Consider the following 27,444-nt stretch of genomic DNA (forward strand, 5'->3'; position numbering starts at 1 on the left):
GATCCTTTACCTCTTTGGTTAGGTTTATTCCTAGGTATCTTATGCTTTTGGGTGCAATTGTAAATGGGATTGGCTCCTTAATTTCTCTTTCTTCAGTCTCATTGTTAGTGTATAGAAATGCCACTGACTACTGGGCATTGATTTTGTATCCTGCCACGCTGCCAAATTGCTGTATGAGTTCTAGCAATCTTGGGGTGGAGACTTTTGGGTTTTCTATGTAGAGTATCATGTCATCGGCGAAGAGGGAGAGTTTGACTTCTTTGATAATTTGAATGCCTTTAATGTCTTTTTGTTGTCTGATTGCTGAGGCTAGGACTTCCAATACTATGTTGAATAGCAGTGGTGAGAGTGGACATCCCTGTCTTGTTCCTGATCTTAGGGGAAAGGCTCCCAGTGCTTCCCCATTGAGAATGATATTTGCTGTGGGCTTTAAGTAGATGGCTTTTAAGATGTCGAAGAATGTTCCCTCTATCCCTACGCTCTGAAGAGTTTTGATCAGGAATGGATGCTGTATTTTGTCAAATGCTTTCTCTGCATCTAATGAGAGGATCATATGGTTCTTGGTTTTTCTCTTGCTGATATGATGAATCACATTGATTGTTTTACGGGTGTTTAACCAGCCTTGTGTCCCGGGGATAAATCCTACTTGGTCATGGTGAATAATTTTCTTAATGTACTGTTGGATCCTATTGTTCAGTATCTTGTTGAGAATTTTTGCATCCATGTTCATCAGGGATATTGGTCTGTAATTCTCCATTTGGGTGGGGTCTTTGTCTGGTTTTGGAATTAAGGTGATGCTGGCCTCATAGAACGAATTTGGAAGTACTCCATCTCTTTCTATCTTTCCTAACAACTTTACGAGAATAGGTATGGTTTTTTCTTTAAACGTTTAATAGAATTCCCCTGGGAAGCCATCTGGCCCTAGACTCTTGTGTTTTGGGAGGTTTTTGATGACTGCTTCAATTTCCTCCCTGGTTATTGGCCTGTTCAGGTTTTCTATTTCTTCCTGTTCCAGTTTTGGTAGTTTGTGGCTTTCCAGGAATGCGTCCATTTCTTCTAGATTGCCTAATTTCTTGGCGTATAGCTGTTCATAATATGTTTTTAAAATCGTTTGTATTTCCTTGGTGTTGGTAGTGATCTCTCCTTTCTCATTCATGATTTTATTGATTTGAGTCTTCTCTCTCTTCTTTTTAATAAGGCTGGCTAATGGTTTATCTATCTTATTAATTCTTTCAAAGAACCAACTCCTGGTTCTGTTGATCTGTTCCACAGTTCTTCTGGTCTCGATTTCATTGAGTTGTGCTCGAATCTTTATTAACTCTCTTCTTCTCCTGGGTGTAGGATCTATTTGCTGTTTTTTCTCTAGCTCCTTTATGTGTAAGGTTAGCTTTTGTATTTGAGTTTTTTCCAGTTTTTGAATGGATGCTTGTATTGCGATGTATTTCCCCCTTAGCACTGCTTTTGCTGTGTCCCAAAGATTTTGAACGGTTGTATCTTCATTCTCATTAGTTTCCATGAATCTTTTTAATTCTTCCTTAATTTCCTGGTTGACCCTTTCATCTTTTAGCAGGATGGTCCTTAACCTCCACGTGTTTGAGGTCCTTCCAAACTTCTTGTTGTGATTTAGTTCTAATTTCAAGGCATTATGGTCTGAGAATATGCAGGGGACGATCCCAATCTTTTGGTATCGATTCAGACCCGATTTGTTGACCCAGTATGTGGTCTATTCTGGAGAAAGTTCCATGTGCCCTTGAGAAGAATGTGTATTCAGTTGAGTTTGGATGTAAAGTTCTGTAGATATCTGTGAAATCCATCTGGTCCAGTGTATCATTTAAAGTTCTCGTTTCTTTGGAGATGTTGTGCTTAGAAGACCTATCGAGGGTAGAAAGAGCTAGATTGAAGTCACCAAGTATAAGTGTATTATTATCTAAGTATTTCTTCACTTTGGTTAATAATTGATTGATATATTTGGCAGCTCCCACCTTCGGGGCATATATATTGAGGATTGTTAAGTCCTCTTGTTGGATAGATCCTTTAAGTATGAGATAGTGTCCCTCTTCATCTCTTACTACAGTCTTCGGGGTAAATTTTAGTTTATCTGATATAAGGATGGCTACCCCTGCTTTCTTTTGAGGACCATTCGAATGGTAAATGGTTCTCCAACCTTTTATTTTCAGGCTGTAGGTGTCCTTCTATCTAAAATGAGTCTCTTGTAGACAGCAAATAGATGGGTCCTGCTTTTTTATCCAGTCTGAAACCCTGCGCCTTTTGATGGGGTCATTAAGCCCTTTCACGTTCAGAGTTACTATTGAGAGATATGAGTTTAGTGTCATTATGATATGTATTCAGTCCTTGTTTTTGTGGATTGTTCCACTGAACTTCTTCTTAAAGGGGAATTTTATGAGTCACCCTTAAAATTTCTTGCAGAGCTGGTTTGGAGGTCACATATTCTTTCAGTTGCTGCCTGTCTTGGAAGCTCTTTATCTCTCCTTCCATTTTGAATGAGAGCCTTGCTGGATAAAGTATTCTTGGTTGCATGTTCTTCTCATTTAGGACCCTGAATACATCCTGCCAGCCCTTTCTGGCCTGCCTGGTCTCTGTGGAGAGGTCTGCTGTTACCCTAATACTCCTCCCCATAAAAGTCAGGGATTTCTTGTCTCTTGCTGCTTTCAGGATCTTCTCTTTATCTTTGGAATTTGCAAGCTTCACTATTAAATGTCGAGGTGTTGAACGGTTTTTATTGATTTTAGGGGGGGAGCTCTCTATTTCCTGGATCTGAATGCCTGTTTCCCTTCCCAGATTAGGAAAGTTTTCAGCTAGAATTTGTTCAAATACATATTCTGGCCCTCTGTCCCTTTCGGCACCCTCGGGAACCCCAATTAAACGTAAGTTTTTCTTCCTCAGGCTGTTGTTTATTTCCCTTAATCTATCTTCATGGTCTTTTAATTGTTTGTCTCTTTTTTCCTCAGTTTCCCTCTTTGCTATCAACTTGTCTTCTATGTCACTCACTCGTTCTTCCACCTCGTTAACCCTCGTTGTTAGGACGTCTAGTTTGGATTGCATCTCATTCAATTGATTTTTAATTTCTGCCTGATTAGCTCTAAATTCTGCAGTCATGAAGTCTCTTGAGTCCTTTATGCTTTTTTCTAGAGCCACCAGTAGCTGTATAATAGTGCTTCTGAATTGGCTTTCTGACATTGAATTGTAATCCAGATTTTGTAACTGTGTGGGAGAGAGGACTGTTTCTGATTCTTTCTTTTGAGGTGAGGTTTTCCTTCTAGTCATTTTGCTCAGTGCAGAGTGGCCAAAAGCAAGTTGTATTGGGAAAAGGAGAAAAAGAGAGGAGAGAAAGAAGGAAAGAAAAGAGAAAGAGGGAAAAAAAAGGAAGAAAAAAACGAAAAAAAAGAAGAAAAAGAGAAAGAAAAAGAAAGAAAGGAAAAAAGGGGGGTGCGGGAAGGAAACAAATCAAAAAGCAAAACAAAACAAAACAAAACAACAACAAAAAAAATAAGAAAAAAAGAACCACGGGGGAGTATCTTCTGATTCTGTGTACTTTAAGTCCCTTGGCTTCCCCTGGAAATTGTCCGTCTAGCTGGTCTTCTGGGGGAGGGGCCTGTTGTGCTGATTTTCAGGTGTTAGCAGTTGGGGGAGCTGCTGTGCCCCTGCCTGGTGCAGGGCTCAATGGGGGTTTTTTACCCCGTGAGGCCCCAGGAGCAACAGCCCCAGTTGCGGGGCCAGGTCTGGAGCCCTGGAGTCAGCTCCGGCAGTAGCTCCGGAGCTCTCCGTCTGCAAGGCCTGGAGGCTCCGGGGCGGGGCCGCTGATCTGCTCAGCTCGGGGCAGGAGCGTCCTTGCTGTTCTCGGCCCTCCAGGCCTCTGTCTGTCCCGGGGGAGGCCGGATCCTGGGCTGTGTCCGGGCGCCCTGTGCTCCAGGGCCTGCGCTGTTGGATTCGCGCTCCCGCCCGCAGTCCCCTCCGCGGAGCCCCCGCCCGAGCCCCTACGAGCTGCTCCGGGTCCCGCCGTGCGCGCTGCAGCCCTTAGGGAGCTCGGCGCACTCTCCTGGGCGCGCAGTTGCTCTGTTACTGTCCTAGGGAGCCCGAGGGCATCCCCGCCCTCCTGGGGTCCTGCTCCAACTCCCTGCGAGCCCCTTTCCGCCCGGGAAGGTTGGTGCAGCTCCTGCTTCTCCGGGACGGGGCTCTCCTGTCCTGGGGACACTCGCCCCGGCCTCAGCCTGGCTCCTCGCGGGGCCCCTCCCCCTTGGAGGCCTTTTGTTTCTTTATTTCTTTTTTCCCCGTCTTCCTACCTTGATAGAAGCGCGAACTCTTCTCACTGTAGCATTCCAGGTGTTCTCTCTTTAATTCTCAGGCCGAATTCGTAGATTTTCAGGATAATTTGAAGGTTTTCTAGGTAATTTGGTGGGGACAGGTGATTTGGAGACCCTACTCTTCCGGCATCTTGCCCCTCCTCCCCTTGTAAATTCCTAAGTGATAAAAAGCACCAGGAGCATCTTCTGTTACAATATTTGCTCTTTGACCCAGATTCCAGACCCAGGGCTCCTGAAACTTATGCAAATTCCCAAGTGATAAAAGGACTAGTGATGTGGGAAACAAAGGCAAAAATGTAGATTAAATTAAAATATCCTGGGATACCTGGGTGCCTCAGTGGTTGAGCATCAGCCTTCAGCTCAGGGCATGACCCCAGGATCCGGGATCAAGTCCCACATTGGGCACCTTGCAGGAGGCCTGCTTCTCCCTCTGCCTGTGTCTCTGCCTCTCTCTCTATCTCTCATGAATAAATAAATAAAATCTTTTTAAAAAAATCTCCTTACAGCTTGCAGACTTCTGAGAAACACCTGAAACATGCAGAGTGTGACGTTCCTCAAGGAACTCTTGGCTGCCTTTGTGACTTACTGTTTAAAAGGGACTTTATCCTGGCAACAGCTGGCCTCTCAAGGTCCTGATAGCCTTGCTTCCAGATTTCTGAGAGACTTGCACTATCCCCAATCCCCACTAATTAAAATGTATACACTCCTCACAATCCCAGTGTAGCTCTTTCTGTCCACAGGTCCTGTCTTATGTATAGGGAAGGAGTTAAGGTATAGGTAGGAGAGATAGGAGGCCCCTGACTCCCCTGACTAGGCTCTGAAACTATTCCTGGCAGATGTAGATGCTGTGACAGAGCTGAACAAGAGATAAGGGAACAAACTAAGATGGCACAAGAATCTCAAGGCCATGAGCTTCCTAGTCGGATATCAATAAAAGATTGCCACTAAAATCCCTCAGTGGGAACCCTTTGAGGACCCCTCTGATTTTGGAGAGCTTTTTTCTTTCCTTTCTGCTCTCATCTTCACTTAATAAACTTTCACTTCACTTCACCCTTTTGTATCCACAAGATTCATTCCTCAACTCTGTGAGACAAGAACCCTGCAATCCTGCAACACTAGAAGCATTTTTTGTTCCAGTGAGGTGACTCTAGGTGGGATCTTGGATGGTGATTGGTCACTAGAAAGTCCAAGCCAAGATTAGATTCTTGAAGTTTTCAGCCTTATCAACCCTATCCCCATCCTCCAGAAATGGGACAAGGGCTGGAAATGGAGTTAATAATTGACCATACCTATGTGAGGAAGTCTCCATAAAATCCCAATAGTGTGGAATTCAAAGAGCTTCTAGGTTGGTGAAAACATCCACATACCAAGAGAGTGATGTACCCCAAAAGCATGGAGCTAGAAGTTCTGGTGCTCAGAACTATCCTAGACCTCATCCTATGTATCTCTTCAACTGACTATTCCTTTGTATCTTTAATCATATCCTTTAATAAACTGGTAAAAATAAGTGTTTCCCTGAGTCCTGTGAGTCACTGTAACAAATTAATCAAATATAAAGAGGGAGTTATGGGAGGCTCAGATTGTAATCCATCAGTCAAAAGCACAGGTCTTGTGGGCCTGAGTTCTTAACCTGTGGACCTGATGCTATCATCAGGCAGATAGTGCCAGAACTGAATTGAACTGAGTTAAATCATAGGACACCCAGCTGGTGCAGCAGATTATTACTTGGTGGGGGAAAAACCCACACACATCTGGTGTCAGAAGTGTTGTGAGTGTGGCAATACTGTGAAAATAAAGGAGAAACACATGAGGAGGACTGGGTTTTACCCTAACACAGCAGTTCTATAAGGTTTTCCTCCGTGTATTTTGATGCTCTTTTATTAGGTACATAAACATAATTGTTATGTTCTCTTACCTAATTGACTAATTTATCTTTATTAAATATCCTTATTTTAATGTGGTAATAGTCTTTGCCCTAAAATCTACTTTGTCTTTTCCTTACACTAGAGTTAACATGATATTTTTTTTATCAAACATTTTATTTTTATTCTTTTTGTCTTTAAAAGAAAAATGATCTTCTTATAGGCAGCAGATAGTTATTTCATTTTTATCCAACCTGCCAATCTAAGACATTAAACTGGAATGTTCAGACCAGTTATGTTTCATCATTATTGATACAGTTTGGTTTTGAGTAAATACTTTTCTATCTTTTATTTGTCCTATTTGTTCCTTTTTCTCTCATTTTCTGCCTTCTTTTCCATTAGTCAAGTATTTTTCTGAATCCATTTTATCCCTGTTTTAAGCTTATTACCTATAATTTTTAATTTTTTTTTATTTTCATGGTCTGTCTTGGATTTATGGCATACATTTTTAACTTACTGTAGTCTACCTTCATGTCATATTATACCAGTTTGGGGATCCCTGGATGGCTCAGTGGTTTAGTGCCTCCCTTCGGCCCAGGGTATGATCCTGGAGTCCCGGAATCGAGTTCCACGTAGGGCTCCCTGCATGGAGCCTGCTTCCCTCTGCCTGTGTCTCTGCCTCTCTCTCTCTCTCTCTCTCTCTCTCTCTCTCTCTGTGTCTCTCATGAATAAATAAAATCTTTAAAAATATATTATACCAGCTTGTGTACAATCTATGATCCTTAAAATAGCTTACTCATTTTTGCCTCTTGACCTTTATTCCATTGTTGTATACATTTTACTTTTACATATGTTATAAAACTTACAATATATATTATTATTTAGTTTTCTTTTAAAAAGTTTTAAATAATAAAAACATTTTATTATCCACTTTATTACCATTTCTAGATGAAAAATACACTTTTGTGTGTCTTCTCCACTCTCAGTACTTTACTATAAATACTATTTCACTTCTAACACCAGATGTGTGTGGATATGTGTGTGTGTTGGGGGATATAACCCCATACCAAACAATTATGCACTAGTTGAGTTTCCTACAATTTAATTCCACAGGTTAAAGTGTCAGTCCCACAAAATTGCTCCCCACAACTTCAGACACCAATAGCAAGTCGAAGTTGTTTCCTTTGATTCTGACCTACTTGATAGGGGAACAGGATTAGGTGAGGACAAAGCACAAGCCTGAGGCAGCACATTGACAAATCCTTGAAACAGGCAGAGGGACATTCCTCTACAGATTCAACTGCCTTGATGTTAATAATCTTGCTAAGAGCAAATGGCAATCTTAGCCCGACCCCCAGGATCCTGTAAGTCTACTTTAACATATAAAAATTTCTTTAGGGGCAGCCCGGGTGGCTCAGTGCTTTAGTACTGCCTTCAGCCCAGGGAGTGATCCTAGAGACCTGGGATCCAGTCCCACCTCAGCCTCCCTGCATGGAGCCTGCTTCTCCCTCTGCCTATGTCTCTGCCTCTCTCTCTCTCTCTCTCTCTCTCTGTCTCTCTCATAAATAAGTAAGTAAGTAAATAAATAAATAAATAAATAAATAAATAAGTAATTTTTAAAAAAAATTCCTTTAGAAATTTCCCTTTATCTCTAAACCACCAAGATACGTGCTGGCAATCATCCTCCAAGCACATGGCCCACTGATATACATCTGAAGGGCCTCATGACTCAGGTTATATTAGATGGTAATAAATGACCTTTTCCCAACAATGGCTAGCCCCGTCAAGGTTCTGGAAACCTTGCTTCCAAAATTCCTTAGAGAGTACGCCATCCTCAAACCCCTCCCAACTCCCAGGTATATAATCAGCCACCCCTCATAGGCCCAGGGCAGCAGCTCTTCCTGCCCATGGGTCCTGTCCCTGTGCTTAATAAAACCACCATTAGCACCAAAGACGTCTCAAGAATTCTTTCTTGGTCATCGGCTCTGGACCTGACCCCACCAAACTTCATCTATATTCCAAAACTTCATCATACTATGAATCAGAGTTTCATATTATCCCTCTTCAAGTTTGATTAATTTGCTAAAGCAGCTCTTATAAGGTAGAAAAATATTTACTTACTAGATTACTGATTTATTATAAAAGAATATAAATCAGGAACAGGCAGATGGAGGAGATACATTGGGCAGAGTTTCCATGCTCTCTTCGGGCACACAATTCTCCTTACATCTCCAAATATTCACTAACCTGGAAGTTCTCTGAACCCATTCATTTGAGTTTTTCATCGAGGCTTTATTACATAGGCATGATGGATTAAATCTTTGGCTATTAGTGATTGAACTCAATCTCCAGCCCCTCTCCCTTTCCTTCAGTTTGGGGCAGGGCAGGAGCAGGGGTGTGGGTGTAGATAGAACTAAAAATTCCAACCCCGTTATCAAGGTTGGTTCCCCTGGCAACCAGCCCGCATCCATAGAGGCTTTCCAAAAGTCGCTCATTAGCATAACCTCAGGTACGGTTGAAAGGGGTTTGTTATGAATAAAAAGAGACATCCACTTCACCTTTATGCTCTGAAGCTATTTCAGGAACTGAGGACAAAAGACCAAATACTATAACAAAAGATGTCCCTACAGCTCTTGAGAAATTACAAGGATTTTATGGGACGCCTGGGTGGCTCAGCAGTTAAGAGTCTGCCTTCAGCTCAGTGCGTGATCCTGGAGTCCCTGAATTGAGTCCCTGGATAGAGTCCCTGGATAAAGTCCCTGGATCAAGTCCCTGGATGGAGTCCCCGGATCGAGTCCCACATCAGGCTCCCTGAATGGAGCCTGCTTCTCCCTCTGCCTGTGTCTCTGCCTCTCTTTGTGTGTGTCTCTCATGAATAAATAAATAAAATATTTTTTAAAAAGGAAATTACAAGAATTTTATAAAACATGTGCCAGGAATAGTGAACAAAGACCAAATATGTATTTATTATAAGCAGCAATATCACACCATTTCTGGCCATCTTCATTCCTTTCTATAGGTGCATATTTTTATCTATCATTTTCCTTCTGCATAAAACACTTTCTTTAACATTTCTTATAGTAAAGGTCTGCCAGTGGTAAATTATTTCAGCTTTTTGTGGAGGCCGAGAAAAATTAAGGCCATCCCACCTAAAGTTTAGCATTAGCACAAGTACAGCCATCTTAGGCCCCTGTGAATAAGAGCTGAACCTTATGGGAAAAACTGCAGAATGTCCCCAATGTCCTCGGCAGGGAATCCCATATCAGAAAGACAACAGAGCTCAGAATTGCCCTCGGCAGAGAATCCCATATCAGAAAGACAACAGAGCCCACGCCCATGGTAGAAAGTCCCATATTAGAATGAGAACAGAGCTCAATGCCCTTGAAAGCCCCACATCAGAATGTAAACAGAACTTGGAGAAATTCTTCCACCCCTTCTGAAAATCCCCTAGACCAGCCTATAAAAAACCCAGCTGTAACCCACTTCGGGGTCCAAGTCCCTGCTTCGCTGTGTCCGGCACACTTGGATCCAAGCTCTAGCTTGCAAATAAACCCTCATGCGCTTGCATCGGTGTGGGCTCCTTGGTGGTTTCTCGTATTCACAATCTTGGGGACAACATTTTGTAAGTCTGAAAAAAGTCTTTATTTTACCTTCACTTTCGAAAGATATTCTTGTCAGATATGGAATTTTACCTTGACTTTTTTTTCTCTCAGTATGTTAAAAATGTTTCCTCACTGTATTGCATGCATTGTTTCCAAGGAGAAATAAGATGTCATCGTTATTTTTGTTACTCCAGACATAACATGCCTTTTATCTCTGGATGTTTTAAAGATTTTCTTTTTCACTGGTTTTAATAAATTTGGTCATAATATACACAGGATGTAGATTTCTTCATTTTTCTTGTGCTTGGAATTTATCTTCCTGGTTCTGTATGGTTCTGTATGTTTATAGTTTTCATCAATTTAGAAATTTTCAGCTGTTATTTCTTCAAATTTTCTCTATCTCCTTCCCCTCTCCTCTTTCAGACCCTCCAATTACCCGTCCATTTGTCACTTGGTAAATTGTCTCACAACTTACTGATCTCACTGATACTCTGTTCAGTTTGTAAGGATTCATTTTTTTCCTCTGTGTTTTATTTTGGACAGCTTATACTATCAACTACATTAATCTTTTTTTTTTCTGCAGCCTAATCTGCCATTAATTCTATCCATCATATTTACATTGAACAAAGTTTAGTTTTCATCTCCATTATGTCTATTTGGGTCTTTTTATAAATATTCCATCTCTACTTAATTTTCTGAATAGATGGAATATAGCTATAATGTCTATTTAAATGTCTATGACTCCTAATTCTTTTTTAAAAAAGATTTTATTTATTTGAGAGGGAGACAGAGAAAGTGAGAGAGAGCACAAGAGCAAGGGGAGGGAGAAGCAGACTCTCCACTGAGCAGGAAAGCAAGGTAGGGCTCAGTCCCCGGATGCTAGGTTTAAGATCTGGGCAAAAGGCAGACACTTGACTGAGCCGCCCACTGCCCTTATGCTCCTAATTCTAACATCTTTATCAGCCTTGGATCAGTTTCAATTGTTTTAATTTTCTCTTCGATGTAATTTATATTTTTATGCATTCTTTTCATTCTTTGTGATGTTTAGTTGTATATTAGCCAGACATTGTAGATTTTACCTTGTTCAATGCTGAATACGTCTATATTCCTTTAAATATTCTTGACATAGTTCTGTGACATGTTAAGGTACCAGGACATACTTGGATCCTTTTGAGTCATGCTTTTTAAGTTTTGTTACAGGATTGGAACAGTGTTCAACCTAGGCCTAATTATTTCCCTACCAAAGCCACCCTTCCGCATACTTGATCCAGTGCCCAATGATTTTTGAGGTTTTTTAGTATGGCTGGTGGGAACAGGCATTGTTTCTGGTCCTGAATTCACCCCACAGTTAGCTCTAATTCTTTTGGATGATTCTCTACCTGGCCTGGAGGGTACTTTCCTCAAATGCGTGTTCTGATCAGTCCTTAGCTACATGCTGAAGGGGAATCTTTGTAGATATCTGGAGTTTTACCTCTATGCAGTTTCTTTTCTTTAGTACTCTTTCTTGAAAATTCTAGCCATCTAGATCTCTCTGGACACTTAGCTCTATCTTCTCAATGTAGGGAGTCCATCAATCTTTTTTCAATTCTCCCTCCTTGAACCATAGCCCAGAAAAATCTCTCACAGCAATAGACAGGGAAAATCTTTGAGCTCACCTCATTTGTCTCCAAACTTGAATCTCTGGATCTCCAGTATCTTGAAAACTGATGTATCGTATGATTTGAAACATTTACTTGTTGTCTCAGCTATGAGAGTATTTCTGATCTTTTTTACTCTATATTGCTCATAAGCAAAAGCGTCTATTCTTTTTTCTTAATATCTTCTAGATGTAGGTATTTTACAGACAGTAATATGCACTACTCATATATGTACAGCTCAATTATTTATATATCTGTGCAATCACCACGAAGATCAAGATATTAAACTTTTCAAGCACTTCTAGAAGGCTCCCTCATCCCCCACCATTGCTCTGTTTTATTGAAAACTACCTTGTTCAGGGACGCCTGGTGGCTCAGTGGTTGAGCGTCTGCCTTCAGCTCAGGGCGTGATCCTGGAGTCCTAGGATCAAGTCCCACATCAGGCTCCCTGCATGGAGCCTGCTTCTCCCTCTGCCTATGTTTCTGCTTCTCTCTCTGTCTCTCATGAACAAATGAATAAAATCTTAAAAAAAAAGAAAGAAAACTACCTTGCTCTTCATTTTGACCTTGAAGAAACTTACGCTACTGTCAGAATAAAGCCATATAATTTTATTGCTGCCACACTTCAACTATAAATCCCTGTCTTCTATAAGTAGTCTCATTTTATATATTCTGTATTTTTTTTGCAGTTGGCAATTTCAAAATACAGTAAACTTTTTGCTTTTTTTGTTGAGGTATAATTGACATATAACATTATATTAATTTCAGCTGTATAACATAGTGATTCAGTACACATATATATTGTGAAATGATCACCACAAGTCTAGTTAATATCTATCATTATACATAGTTATACAAAAGAATTTTTTTCTTGTGATGAGAACTTTTAAGGTTTACTCTCTTAGCAACTTTCAATGCAATGCAGTATAGTTAATATAACTATAGTCAACACGCTTATATTACACCCCAAAATATATTTATTTTATAATTGGAGGTTTATGTCTTTTGACCCCCTTCACCCATTTTGCTGACCCCCTACCCTCTGCCTTTGGCAACCAGGTGTTGTCTGTGTCTGAGCTTGGTTTTTGTTTTGTTTTAAATTCCACTGTAAGCAGGATCATATGGTACTTGTCTTACTCTGACTTATTTCACTTAGCATAATGCCCTCAAGGCCCATCCATGATGTTGCAAATAGCAAGATTTCCTTCTTTTTTGGATGAATAGTATTCCACTGTGGAGTGTGTGTGTGTATAACACATCTTCTTTATCCATTTTTCCACTGATAGACACTAAATTGCTTACATATATTGGCTATTGTAAATAGTGCTGCAATGAACATGGGGGTCCATAGATTCTTTTCAAATTAGTGATCTTATTTTCTTTGGATAAATATCCAGAAGTGGAATTCCTGGATCATATGGTAGTTCTATTTTTAATATTCAAATAAGCTTCATACTATTTTCCATAGTTGTGACACCAATTTACACTACCATTAGCAGTGCAAGAGTGTTTCCTTTTCTCCACATTCTTGCCAACAATTTTCCCCAAAATACTGGGCCTAAATGTACAGTAATGGTCATAATATACACAGGACAGTTTGACACTAAAACCAGTTTGACACTAAAACCCACCCCAATCTCACTGTTATCTGTTGTTTATCATTCACATAGTAGAATATTGGTAGATGGTAGCAAAAATGAGTGATGCTAATGGAATTATGATCATGATTTTAATCGGGAAAAATAATGACTTACTCTTTTTCATTTTTTGTCTATGCAATAAGTCAAAGTTTTTGTTTTTAAATGATATTCTTTTCTGAGTTTACGATTTTTTTTTACCGTATCATTATTTTTAATGTCCAATGTTTATAATATGAAGGCCGGGGCTTTCTCCTCAACTCAAGTTTATAAATTTTCAATTGGCTTGTGAGGCCAATAGGGATACTTCTTCTTGTCTAATTTGGTTTCTGGGAAGACTTCATTCAGGTCCTCAATGGTCATCTGATCAAATGGAATTATGTTCTTCATCTTCTCCAGCTCTTTTTCATATTCTTCAATCCTGGCCTTTGAGAGGGACAAAAATTCAGCACAGCTTTTCACATCTTCTTTTTCCTCAGCATCCACCTGAACAGTGTATTTATCCTCTGGCACAGGAAACTTCAGGGCATTAAACTTCTTCTCAAAGTCATCTACCAAGCCAGCCTTTGCCACATTGGCCTTGTAGTAAGCCCAGTCAATAGCAGGTGGTTTCTCAGGAAGAGTAGCCAACCTGGAGGTAAGCATCTCATTCCAGGATTTCAGGGAGTTGGCAATGGCCTTCTGGTTTCGGGGTATGATCTCCCCAAAAGCTACCCAGTCAATGGTTTTTAGAGCAAGTTTTCGCCCAGCCATCTTGAGATCCTTCACCAACCCCGGCAGCCCACGGTCCACAGCCGAGTTTACAGATTTTTTTGTCTGCCAATTACCAATATTTCATGTTTCCCATACCTCAGCAACCAATAAATAAAATAATACTTTAAAAGGAACATTTCTTTTTTAAAAAACAGTACAATGATATAGAGAAGTTTATTAATTCATACAAGTAATTTCTCAGATCGATACAGTGAAAGGCTAGACTGATCTGGGGGGGGAAATCCTTACATGATAGCAAAATATCTTCTAGTCTCCATAAACCATCTGTAATCACTTGCTAAGAAAAAAATTCCATAACCACATAGGTCATGCAGACTTGTTTTTATGCCATGTGTATTTGTTTTCTTTCAAAGTGAGCAAAACAATGTAACCTTTTACTTTTTATACATTTCAAAATCTTACTTTTATTAATGGAGCTCCCCACCCCAATTCATCTTATTAATTTTTTTTAAGATTTTATTTATTTGTTCATGGGAGACAAAGAGACAGAGAGAGGCAGAGACACAGGCAGAGGGAGAAGCAGGCCCCATGCAGGGGGCCTCACGTGGGACTCCATCTTGGGTCTCCAGGATCATACCCTGGGCTGAAGGCAGTGCTAAACCGCTGAGCCACCAGGGCTGCCCAATCCATCTTATTACTAAATAAGAATGAGATAAGGGGTGAGAAAAAGATCCTTGATTGTTTTTTCATTTTCTTCCTTTTCCCTCAGAGTAAACCAAGAATTCATCAAATATTTTCTAAAGTCAGAAGGATAACAAAAGACTCGATTTTTTCTTCACAGAAAAAAAAATAGACTAAATAAGTAAATAGCATTCAAATCTCAGTAACGAAATAGGCCCCCAATACAGCTTTAAGATAGTTCCATTTAACAGGGAAGTGTTAGAATGGAAAAGAAGGTTCCTGAGAGGCACTCATTTAACAAATAAATTATAGCTTAAATTATTACTGTATAGAATATACCTGGCAAAGGCAGAAAGAATGAACTTTTTTCCTCCTTTCGTGAACTTTGTGAGCTATGATGGGCTGTAAATCATCCACCATATTTAAGTCATGTTTATTTAAAGTTCTCCTAATATTAGACATTTTTGTGGGAATAAAAAACTTAGTAAACAACTATTTCTTTCCCCCTCCTTTTCTAGCCACATAAGCCAGCTGTAGTGGATGACACAGATTTGTAAAATATTCCAAAGGCTGCCACCGTGGAGGCTGAGAAAAATTAAGGCCATCCCACCTAAAGTTTAGCATTAGCACAAGTACAGCCATCTTAGGCCCCTGTGAATAAGAGCTGAACCTTATGGGAAAAACTGCAGAATGTCCCCAATGTCCTCGGCAGGGAATCCCATATCAGAAAGACAACAGAGCCCACGTCCATGGTGGAAAGTCCCATATTAGAATGGGAACAGAGCTCAATGCCCTTGAAGGTCCCATATCAGAATGTAAACAGAATTTGAGAAATTTTTCCACCCCTTCTGAAAATCCCCTAGACCAGCCTATAAAAAACCCAGCTGTAACCCACTTCGGGGTCCAAGTCCTTGCTCTGCTGTGTCGGGTATACTTGGACCCAAGCTCTAGCTTGCAAATAAACCCTCATGCGCTTGCATCAGTGTGGGCTCCTTGGTGGTTTCTCGGATTCGCAATCTTGGGCACAACAGCCACAGTCCCAAGAACTAGAAAAAACGCCACCCACTAAAAAGCATCAAGGTAAATGTAAATACAGTGTGGTTCTAATTTTTTTCATACAATCTCAGACAACCCCAAGTAACTTTATAAATATCTTATGAAAAAAAGCAATTTTAAAACCCATCAAAACTATTTAAAATATTTAAGGGCAGAGATCTCAAATTTCCTTCAATCAGGCCAGAAATCATCACCAAAAATTATGATCACAGTTACAAATAGAATGGGTAGAATGTTTAAGTTTAGGATAACCAAAAAAGCCCATGTAACTTTTTAAATATAATTATTTACTCAAATATACTGTAAAAAGGAATGGTGACAACTCAGGAAGCAAAAATAAGCTTGCAAGTGAAATTTCTAGAAGCTCATGGAAACAATACCATCCCATATTGCAGATGCCAAAGGAAAAACAGTCAAATGGGATTAAGAGTACTCTGGTCATCTTCGTTTATTTGGTCGTGCAAGGTGTTAACTATTTTCACTGCCTGTATCACAGTTAGTCCACAGGAGGGGCTGTTGGATCTTGTCCATTATGAGGACTGGTTGGCTTGCCAGTTAGGTTGGATCCTCTTAAATTAGGAGGTCTCAGTAGAAACAAGATCACTGCAATAACCATCCAGGTCATCAAGATCATGGTAATACTGATGCCATTATCACCAGAGGGCCCTGGTAATTCCTGAAGACATGCTGTCTGTGCAGTAGGACTGAGACTGCCTCAAGAAATTGATCAGCCTTCTCATTGCATGCTGCTCATGAGAGCAAACACATTCACGAGGATCGAATCCACCTTCTGCCATGATTGCCCAGCTTGATTTAACTTGACTGTTTAAATCTGCCCAGACAACAACCGATGGGTCGGGGAAGATGGGGGCTGGGACCAAGGCTCCGCAGAAAGACCGCCTGAAGCTTCCGGAACTGGCTGCTCGGGCGCCCGAAGCCGCTGCTGCTCCTGGCCGCTGGCTTCCTCCCCTCCTCTGTTTTCGGAATATTTCTTTAATTCTGTTCTCACTTAGTCTTCAGAAACTTCAGTTCTTGCCAAATTCTACCTAAATGGCTTTGAATAAACCTAGGGAGGTTTAATATGCCTCCAGGTTTCCTCACCTTGATCATTATCAAAATTATCTCAGATTCCATCCTCAGGGAATTGTTATGGTTCCTTTTATTTTTGCATCCTGCTTTTATTACCATAATCTTTCTCAAAAACTCAATCTTGGGCAGCCCGGGTGGCTCAGCATTTTAGCGCCGCCTTCAGCACCTGGGATCAAGTCCCACGTTGGGCTCCCTGCACGGAGCCTGCTTCTCTCTCTGCCTGTGTCTCTGCCTCTGTGTGTGCGTGTGTGTCTCTCATGAATAAATATAATATTTTTTTAAAAACCCTCAATCTTTGGGTCCCTGAGACAGGGCTGGTTGACGGTCTGAATAACTGACAAGGTTATATTTATAATTCCTCTCTTCGTGGCTTTGATATACATTTTCCTGATGGCTAATGATGTTGAGTATCTTTTCATGTACTCACTCGCCATTTGAGGAATGTCCATTTCTATCTATCGCCCATATTTTAAGTTGAGTTATTTGTCTTTGTTTTTGAGTTGTACAAATTCTTTATATATAATATATACAAGTCCTTTATCAGATATATGATTGACAAACATTTTCTCCCATTTTGAGGGTTTTCGCTTTCTTGATGGTATCCACTGAAGCATGAAAGATTTTAATTTTGTAAGTCCAAGTTCACCTATTAGTTTTTTATTTTGTTATTTGGACATTTGTATCCTATCTAAAAGGACTTTGTCTAACTAGTAGTCAGAAAGATTTACTTCTATATTTTCTTCTTAGATTTGCATAGCTTCAGCACTTATATTTAGTCCTATGATCCACGTTTTGCTAATTTGTGTATATAGTATGAGGTAGGGTTGAGGAAGCTTCATTCTATTCCTAGTTTGATGTTTTGTTTATTTATTTATTTATTTATTTATTTATTTATTTATTTATTTAATTTATTTATTTTCATGAAAAGGTGTTGGATTTTGTAAAATGCTTTTTCTGTTTGTCCAAATGATTATTTGGGTTTTGTCCTTTATTTTATTGATATGATATCATCTTACTTTAATAGATTTTCAGATGTTATACCAACTTTGCATTTCTAGAATATATTCCACTTGATCATGAAGTATAATTCTTTAATTCTATAATTCTTGTCAGTGAGTTTGGTTTGACAGTATTTAAAAAAATTTTTTTTTATTCATGAAAGACACACAGAGAGGCAGAGACATAGGCAGAGGGAGAAGCAGACTTCCTGCAGGGAGCCCAATGTAGGACTCAAGGCAGACACTCAACCACTGAGCCACCCAGGCGTCCTGATTTGTTAGCATTTTATTGAGGATTTTGGCATAAATGCTTGTGGTTTTCTTTTCTGCTCATGCTTTTGTCTACTTTTATTTGTAGGAAAATACCAGCCTTACAGAATTTGGAAAATGTTTCTCTTCTATTTTCTGTAACAATTTGTAAAGAATTTGTATTGATTATAATTAGTTATTTAAAAGAATTTGGATATGGGCTTTTTCTTGTGAGAAGTTTTTTAAATTACAAATTCAATCTCTAGTTGTTATAGGTCTACTCTGATTTTCTACTTCTTGAATTTGTTTCAGTAGTTTGTTTCTTTCTAGGAATATGTCCATTTCACCTAGGTTATCTAATTTATTGGCAAACAGTTATTCATAGTATTCTCTTACATTCTTTCTCTTTCTTTAATGTCAGTAGTAACAACTGCTGTCTCATTACTTCTTTTAGTAATTTGAGTCTTCTCTTTTTTTTCTTGTTCTGTTTAGCTAAAGATTTATGAATTTGTTAGTCTTTTCAGAGAAACATTTTTTGTTTATTTTGTTGATTTTCAATTTATTGAAGCTTATTTTATGGCCTAACATATTGTTTATCCTGGGTAAGGTTCCATGTGTACTTGAGAAGAATATGTATTCTACCTTGTTAAAGGGGAGTTTATTATTAAGTCTCGTTTCTTTATATTGTTGTTCAAGTCTTCTGTTTCCTTGTTGATCTTCTGCTTTGTTGTCCTATACATTCCTGAAAGTGGAGCGTTAAAGTTTCCAACTATTGTTGAATTCTCCTTAACATTCTTCAATTCTATGACTTTGTTTCTCTTCTTTGGGGCTCCAGTTTTAGGTGCATATGCATCTGTGTTTGTATTTTTAATATCTTACAGATGGATATACTCTGTTATCATTATAAAATGTTTTTATTTACTTGTAATAAATTTTTCTGTTTTCAAGTCTATTTTTTTCTAATATTATAGCCATTCCTGCTTTACTTAATGCTGAAAAATAGAATGTTTTCCCTTTAATTTCTGGAACAAAGCAAAAAGATTCTTCTCATCACTCCTAGTCAACATCGTAGCGGAAGTCCAAAATGGTACAACTACTCATGAAGAAACAACATAATACTAATTGGAAAGGGGAAAACATTTTGCAGTTTCTTAAAAAGTTAAGTTAAAACAACTTAAAAAGTTAAGAAACAACATAATACTAATTGGAAAGGGAAAAACATTTTGCAGTTTCTTAAAAAGTTAAACTTCCACGTACCGTAACCATTCATGACCAATCCTACTCCTAGGTATTTCTTTCGAGATATTAAAACTATATTCATACAAAAAACTGCATATGAATATTATAGTCTTTTAATTCATCATCTCCAGAAGTGAAAACTACCCAAATGTTTCAATTGGTGAATGGATAAAAAATTTGTGATAATCTATACAATGAAGTACTATTCAAAAATAAAAAAACTAATGAACAAATGATACATATAACAACTTGGATGAATCTCAAAGGTGTTATCCTAAGCAAAAAAAGCCTGTCTCAATAGGTTACTTGTTCTATGCTTCCATGTATGACATTTTAGAAAAGCAGAAACTAGATTGAAAGAAAACAGGAGGGCAGCCCTGGTGGCCCAGCGGTTTAGCACCGCCTTCAGCCCGGGGTGTGATCCTGGAGACCCGGGATTGAGTCCCACATCGGGCTCCCTGCATGGCGTCTGCTTCTCCCTCTGCCTGTGTCTCTGCCTCTCTCTCTCTCTCTCTCTCTGTGTGTGTCTGTCATGAATAAATAAATAAATAAAGTCTTTAAAAAAATTTTTTTTTAAGAAGAAAGAGAACAGGAGTCTTTGTTAGGATTTGTGGGTAAGGAAGACTGTGTGACTAAAACAGGATATCATAGAGACTTTGGGGGGTTATGGGATTGTTATGTATCCTGATTGTGGTGTGGTAACATGAATCTATGCATGTGTTAATGTTCATGGTACTGTTCATACCAAAAAAGTAATCTATTATGTGTAATTTTAAGAAAAGACAGATCTCTTTATATGTAACAAGGTGAAACACATGCCTGCATATATAGTTAAGTAAAAAAAAATATTGATGCAAAATGGTTTGTATTATATGCTATTGTTTGGCAAAAATGTTAAAAAATATGTGTGTGTTTACTTTATGTATAAAATATCTTTGAAAGAATAACTAAGAAACTCACCAGATGACTAGGGGCCAGGTATAAGGTAGAAAATTTTTACTGCATATGATTTTGTGTCAGTTTTGGGTACCTGTTTAAAATTATTCTTTTTAAAAAAGATTATTTATTTATTTACATGAGAGAGAGAGAGCAGAGTAAGTGGAAGAGAACATGAGTAGGGGGAGAGTAGAGGAAGAGGGAGAAGTAGGCTTCCTGCTGAGCAGGGGCTTGATCCCTGGACCCTGGATCATGAACTGAGCTGAAAGCCAGATGCTTATCTGACTGAGCCACCCAGGCACCTCTAAAATTATTCTTTATATCTTTATTATAATATATGATATATAGAAAATAATGCATGTGGTTATAATGGGCACCCAGAGGCAAGAACTACAGCTTTATAAATTCGTATTTATTATGTTATTTTGCTTATTGCTTGTCTTCCTCACTAAAATGTAAGTTTCAAATGTGTGAGGATTTTTTTCCACTCCTTTAATTAAACATGTATCTGTATTGCCTTGAACAGTGACAAGCACACAGTAGTTGACTAACAAATGTTTGTCGAGTGAATAAAATAAAGTGATAAGAACAAGGTACATGGTGGAAGCAGAAAAGAGGAACAGTTGTCTGGTTTTGATTAAGGAGTGGAAGGAAGAGTCAGCAAGGCTTAATGATAGAGATAAAATATGAGCTGATCTATGAAAGGTGATACTAGATAGCAGGGTGTGAAAGCATGTAGATTTGAGGTCTCAGTGCGCTTTCCAAATTGTAAGCACTTGTATGAGACTTTGACTTAGGGTGGGAAAAGGAAAAGCTGAGTAGTTAGAGAGGAGCCTGGAGAGAGAGAGAGACAAAGTTAGACTACCAAGGTTTTTGTATACCATGCTAAGGAGTTGGGATTTGGGGAGAAACATGGAGGGTTTGAACTAAGTGATCCTGATGACTGAGAGAAATGGATGAAATCTGTAACTATTCATATATCATCCTTTCAGTGAGTTTTTCCATAATAGCATTCGTCTCCTCTTCCCCTGTGTACATTGCTATCCTACTTACTTGCTTTGTTTCTTCATAATACTTGTCACCTTCTGGTATGTTTTTTCTTAAATATTTTATTATCCGACACAAAAATGTAGTTCCTGTGAGGGCAGAAATTTTTATCCATTTTGGTCATGGCTCTATCCTCAGAGCCTGGTGCATATTAACTGTTCGATAAATATTTGTTGCATGGATTTGTCAAAATTTTGAATGTGGAGGAAGTCGAGGAAAAATTATCAGATTTCGATGCCTCTGGATTTCTGATAATCCACTGGCTAACTTTTCCACCTCAATTCCCAAATACAATTAATTATTAATAGCATAAGCCCCTAATTTTCTGTATTTATTCTTTGATTACACCAATATCCTCTGAATCAACCTCTCTGCCTCCAGATTGCACCAGTACAACCCATTTTCTGTATTCTGGTTTTAAATATTACTAAATACTTTCTTGCTTAAAATTTTTCTTTGGCTTTCTGTTTTCCTCATAATTAAGCTCAAACTCCATGATCCTTCCTTCTCTGGCCTCTTCTAACATTCAGATTCATGACCCATTACTACTCCTTTCACAGTATACTTCAAGTCCACTGCCATTCTTCCCTTTCATTCGTCCATTCAATAATCTATTCAACATTAAACAAATCTTTATTGAGCACTCTCTAGTAGATAAGGTGTATTTTAGGTTTTTAGTATTCACCAATCAATGGGATAGTCATAGTTCCTACAAGGTCTCCTTTACCTATTATTTTGTCGCATTATAGCGTTGCTACTTGTTTATGTATTCATTTCCCCCACTGTTTGGAGGGTCTTGAAATCCAGGACTGAGTCTTATTCTTCTTTATATGGGCAATATCAGGAACGGAACCTTACGCTGAGTGGTTGTTCAGAATCTGCTGTTTGAATGACAAAATATGAGTTAAAATGTTGAAATGAACTATAAAAATACCATCAAAAGTAAGAACCTGGTGCTGGCCCCTGTCATTTCCCTGATCACATTTTGGTTATTTATTCATCTGACAAACATCAATAATCACCTATTTTATGCCAGGCTCTTATGTGTTTAAAATGTCACGTTTAGCTCCTAAGCTGTGGGTTCCTACTGCAATGCCCATGAGTGTAGCGCAGTATTTGGGACATGGTAGATGCTCACTGTATAGTAGTAGATTGACTGAAAATAACCACAAAAAAGGAAAACAGGTACAGATTTTGGACCCAGTGTTTTCTGGAGGTAGTGGCAATAGGTGATTCAATATTGAACTTTTAACCAGAGTAAGGATTATTCTTATTATTGAAAATTTTGGGAATCCCTGGGTGGCTCAGCGGTTTAGCACCTGCCTTCAGCCCAGGGCATGACCCTGGGGACCCCGGATCGAGTCCCACGTCGAGCTTCCTGCATGGAGCTTGCTTCTCCCTCTGCCTGTGTCTCTCATAATAAATAAATAAATAAATAAAATCTTAAAAAAAGAAAATTTTGTCAGTTGTCATTTTCTTGGGGGGGGGTATATACATATACAAGAATGCTTTCTAGATGAATTTACCTTTATTTGTTAATTTGAGTATAGCATGTAACTCTTTGGATACTATTCCGAGACAAAAATGATTCAGATCTAAGATTTTTTAAAATCTCGAAATCGAAGTATGCCACTTATAAAAATGAACTTTTTACTCAACATGGTATGTTAGAAAATGGTAAACCAGTATGGCAAATACATAACTGTTGGCATCCAAGAGTCAAGGCACTAAGGGTTAGGAAGGTATTTTAAGGGCTAAATCAATAAGGCGAGGTGACAAATTTGGATATGTGGGGTTTGGCTGAAATAATGCAGTTCTTCGGATGACTAGAGTTAAAATTTCTTTTTTTTAAAGATTTTAGGGCAGCCCCGGTGGCTCGGCGGTTTAGCGCCGCCTTCAGCCCGGGGTGTGATCCTGGAGACCCGGGATCGAGTCCCACATGGGGCTCCCTGCGTGGAGCCTGCTTCTCCCTCTGCCTGTGTCTCTGCCTGCCTCTCTCTGTGTGTCTCTCATGAATAAATAAATAAAATCTTTAAAAAAATAAAGATTTTATTTATCCATAAGAGACACAGAAAGAGAGAGGCAGAGGGAGAGGGAGCCCGATATGGGACTCAATCCCGGGACTCCAGGATCACGCCCCGGGCCAAAGGCAGGCTCTAAACCGCTGAACTACCCAGGCGACCCTAGAGCTTTAATTAGTAAAAAGTTACTGTCTCTGAGCCGGTTCACATCACTAACCAGCTTCTGATACGCTGAAAGCCAGAGCAATAAAGTATTGTAAAAGCTTGCTAGAGAGGCACAGGAAGTTGCCTGTAAAGGGGGCGTGGCGTCGGAAAATAAGTTTCCGCCAAACGAAGGAAAATAGCGCTTCCGGTTACGCCATCGTTGTGTCGGGGCTTTCTTCACTGAGGTGAGTGGAAAGAAAGAGGCTCATAATTTTCACAAGTGAGTCTCCAAACCCTCCCGGGAAGCTTTCCTCCTTGCTTCAACATGGGGTGGAAAGATTTCATCCCCAGAGCACATTGTGTGAAGGATGTTTCTGACGCTTATGGTTCCGGTCGCCTGTCTACCTATTCTGAAGATGGCAGGCTGTCCTCCCTCTCTATTTTTGTCCTTTTATCCCTGGTCATTCTTCACCTCTCCTCGTTACCCCAGATCCTCTTCCTGATATTTCTGAGCCTGGGCCATTTCCTCTACCACAGATTTTTTTCCTACCTCTTAACTTCCACCTTCTTCCCCGGCCCCTTTTAGCCTCAAAACTTTTGCAACCCCCTTCTCCCGTTAGGAATCTACGCCCTTCCTTTTTCTTCAGCTCCAGTACTTTACTTTCCACCCCCCCCGCCCCTCCTGCCCGCCTCTTTCAGAGTCCTTTGAATTAAAAACTTGCCAAAACCAGGTGTGACTTCAGTTTCAAGGTCAACTCTTTTATTTCCTTAAAATAAGCAGTGGCAGAAATTTTAGTCCTAAGACACAGGAGCTTGTTCAGATTATTATATTATTGCTGAGTTTATTTTTACTCTTAACCAAAATGATACATCAGAAACTGCACTGATTTTAACCCTCCTGACATAAAAAAAAAAAAAAAATTGGCACAGAACTCAATCCCCACTTTTTAGAGGAGCAGTCATAGGGGTTTTGCCTGTAAAACTTGTGTCAATTCTTGATGGTCGAAGCTTTCCCATCTCCTTTAGAACTTGTCATAGGACAGAAATGGTTGACGGATATGACATCCAATCACAAATTTATTTTTTCATATGAGTTATGCCTATTCAAATCTTTTTCTGGTCTTTGGTGGCAACATTGAACAGCAAGCTGACAGATTTTCAAAGTTTTCCTGGGAACTTCGCAAGTATTCTCTATTTCGTGCAAGGTGAAATATATTTTTCTGTTCCATTCATCATGTTTACTTTGTCTCGTGAGAACGTTAGTTAATCACAATTTATTATTCAATTTTTTACCCAAGAGAGGGGATATGATCATTAAACTTAAAATGAGTGTCAGGATTATTCAGGCTCTAAAGAGGAATTTATTCACCAAGAATTCCCTTGAACAAGCAATTTATTCCTTTCCTCCTGTAACTAGTGTGTTATACTTGCCAAAATAAGACGTAAATCTTTTTCTGGGCTAGGTGTAATTTTCAGTTCGTTTAGAAAAAAGTCAGGCTCGACTTCATGATACTAAAACACTTAAAAACTTTTTTGAAGGGTATTGCTGATGTCTCTGTATTCTCTAGTCAAGTTATAGTAACACAGCATTTAAATATCCCACGGCTTCAACCCAGTGTGCAACCATCATTTATTCATCTAAGAATTTTTTTATTGAATAACTTTATGTGTCAGACAGTGTTAAGCACTGAGGATACAACAGTGGAAAATAAAAAGCTTATTAAACTTTAGTTGAGAGACAGTAAATGAATATATAGTAAATATGAGTAAGTTGTAATGGAGAGGAGATGTAGTATTTTAAATAGGGATGGTGAGGAAGGCTTCCCTGGTAAGGCAACATTTGAGCAGAAACCTAAAGGAAGTGAGGGCACGAACTATGTACAGCTATTAATGGGAAAAACAGGATATATCTTATGTTGGTGTCTCTGTATTTGTTCACTCTGCTTCCACACCCCCCTTGCCCATTGTCACTTTTTTGCATGGCTTTAATGTAGCACTCTACATACTGAAATAACCTAATCCAGGCACATACATTTCCCATATTCTTTTGTTTTTTAATCTTGGCGAGCTTCTTGCTATCAATTAGGTATGTTGTTAGTTACCAGCCCTCTAGGAAGACATGTCTTTACATACATTTAGGTATGTTGTTAGTTACATACCTAATACGTCTAGAAGACGTATCTTTACATCCATCCTCACGTCTTCTTCAATCTTTTATCCGCAGTGCATTGTGTGCTATCCTACAGCATATTTGCTTACCTCTCTCACTGCTCTTATCACTGTGTGCTCATGATATGTTGCCCATAAATGTTTGGTATGTTAAATTGGAGGAATTGAGTACTTGTCTGTCTGTACAGGCAATCTTTTAAATATAGTTGGCCCTGGGATGCCTGGGTGACTAGGTAGTTGAGCATCTGCCTTTGGCTCAGGTCGTGATCCTTGGGTTTTGGGATTGAGTCCCGCATCAGGCTTCCTACAGGGAGCCTGCTTAACCTATGTGGTGGTATTGTTTGATCTTTCATTTGTATTCACAATTTATTTGTAATTGATTTCTTTGTATGTTTTCAGTATGAGTTATTGGTATGCGTAAAGGCCCCCCTTTTGTACATTTTTTGAAATGGACATTCAAGGGTGCCTGAGTGGCTCAGTCGGTTAAATGTCTGCCTTTGGCTCATTTCATGATCCCAGGGTCCTGGGATCAAGCCCTGTATTCGACTCTTTATTCAGCGGAGAGTCTACTTCTGCCTCTCCCTCTGTGCCCCCACTTCACCTCATGCTCCCACTCTTTAAAAAAGCAGATATTTAATCAACCTAATATCACTATTGAAAAGATAGCTATTTCCCTCCTATAGAGTCATGTTTTTCATAAATCAAATGACTAAGTTATTTATGTGGGTTTATTTCTTCTGAATTTTGTTCTGTTTGGTTAATTTTTCTATCCTTATATAAGTACCACTGTTATAATGGATGTCCTTTTATAATATATATCATATGTATATAGTCATTTAGTCTTACAGTTTTGTTCTTTTTTTTTCAATAATGCCTAGTGATTCTTGGTCTTTTGAATTTTCATATGCATTTTTAAAAAATATTTTATTTATTTACTCATGAGAGACAGAGAGAGGGAGAGGCAGAGACAGAGGCAGAGGGAGAAGCAGGCCCCGTGCAGGAAGCCGGATGTGGGACTTGATCCTGGGTCTCCTGGATCATGCCCTGAGCCAAATCAGACGCTCAACTGCTGAGCCACCCAGGCGTCCCTCATATGCATTTTAGACTCAGCTCATCAATTTCCACAAAAATTCTTCTTGACATTTTGATTGAAATACCACTTAATACATCCATTTGAGAAACATACATCATGGCACTTTACCCTTAAATATCTCAGTGTTTATCTCCTAATATTAGGGACATTTTATAGATAATTTAATTACCATTATGTCACCAATAAAAATTAAGAATAATTTCCTAATATCATCTAATACCTATACATTTTCTTTTTTTAATTAAAAGTTTTTTTAAAGATTTTATTTATGACAGAGAGACAGAGCATGAGTGGGGATAGAGGGAGAGGGAGAAGCAGACTCCTTGCTGAGCAGGGAGCCCAATGTGGGGTTCCATCCTAGGACCTGGGATCATGACCTGAGCCGAAGGCAGACGCTGAACCGACTGAACCACCCAGGTGCCCCACTTAATCCGTTTTCAAATTTCTTTCTTTTTCCCAATGTGCCTTTCATAGCTGATATTTCTGTTTTAAAAAAGACAAGTGGTGCTTACTAAGGTTCTATTTATCATCAGGCAATGTATAACATTTTATTTAATTAAAACAAAAAAAAGAATTATGATGTACAAATTCTTCCATTTAATAGGAAAGGAAAGGAATCAAATTGGTTAAGAAACTTGTTCAATTACAAAGCTTCAAAAGCTGGGACGCCTGGGTGGCTTAGTGGTTGAGTGTCTATTTTCGGCTCAGGGCATGTCCCGCATCGGGCTCCCTGCGAGGAACCTGCTTCTCCCTCTGCCTATGTCTCTGCCTCTCTCTGTGTGTCTCTCATGAATAAATAAATAAAATATTTTTTAAAAAGCCTCAAAAGCTCTTCACATTCAAATGCATAGTTCTATAATATCCCATGCTCTTATCACTGTATATCATATACAAAAGAATAAAGGTAAAAATCAAATAATAAAGAGGTAGGGAGAGGAAGAAATCCTG

The 27,444-nt window shown here is 39.1% G+C and overlaps 2 protein-coding genes and 1 pseudogene across 9 annotated transcripts in view; 1 reads left to right on the forward strand and 2 right to left on the reverse strand.

Moving 5' to 3' along the window:
- Nucleotides 1-13,255: 13,255 nt before the first annotated feature.
- Nucleotides 13,256-13,844, reverse strand: LOC125754599 (ATP synthase subunit d, mitochondrial-like). The gene has a single exon (XM_049107060.1). It carries the CDS (start codon nucleotides 13,811-13,813, stop codon nucleotides 13,328-13,330), a length of 486 nt encoding a protein of 161 aa, XP_048963017.1. The 5' UTR covers nucleotides 13,814-13,844; the 3' UTR covers nucleotides 13,256-13,327.
- Nucleotides 13,845-15,549: 1,705 nt separating this feature from the next.
- On the reverse strand, nucleotides 15,550-16,350 carry LOC112673272 (small integral membrane protein 14-like; annotated as a pseudogene).
- A 7,054-nt stretch (nucleotides 16,351-23,404) lies between these two features.
- MAGED1 (MAGE family member D1) overlaps nucleotides 23,405-27,444 on the forward strand; it is a 63,698-nt gene continuing 59,658 nt past the window's right edge. For 3 of the 8 annotated variants that reach the window (XM_025468610.3, XM_025468616.3, XM_035711659.2), the window contains exon 1: nucleotides 23,416-23,479. The gene's annotated coding sequence lies outside the window, so the exon portion shown is untranslated. Of the gene's footprint in view, nucleotides 23,480-27,444 lie in introns of all 8 variants that reach the window. The other 5 variants (XM_025468612.3, XM_025468614.3, XM_025468611.3 and 2 more) reach the window with 4 other exon arrangements.

The sequence above is a fragment of the Canis lupus genome, chromosome X (genome assembly GCF_003254725.2).
Source record: "Canis lupus dingo isolate Sandy chromosome X, ASM325472v2, whole genome shotgun sequence".
Taxonomy (NCBI): domain Eukaryota; kingdom Metazoa; phylum Chordata; class Mammalia; order Carnivora; family Canidae; genus Canis; species Canis lupus.

Coding starts and splice junctions, on each gene's coding strand:
- LOC125754599 (XM_049107060.1), bottom strand. CDS start 13,813: ATGGCTGGGCGAAAACTTGCTCTAAAAACCATTGACTGGGTAGCTTTT.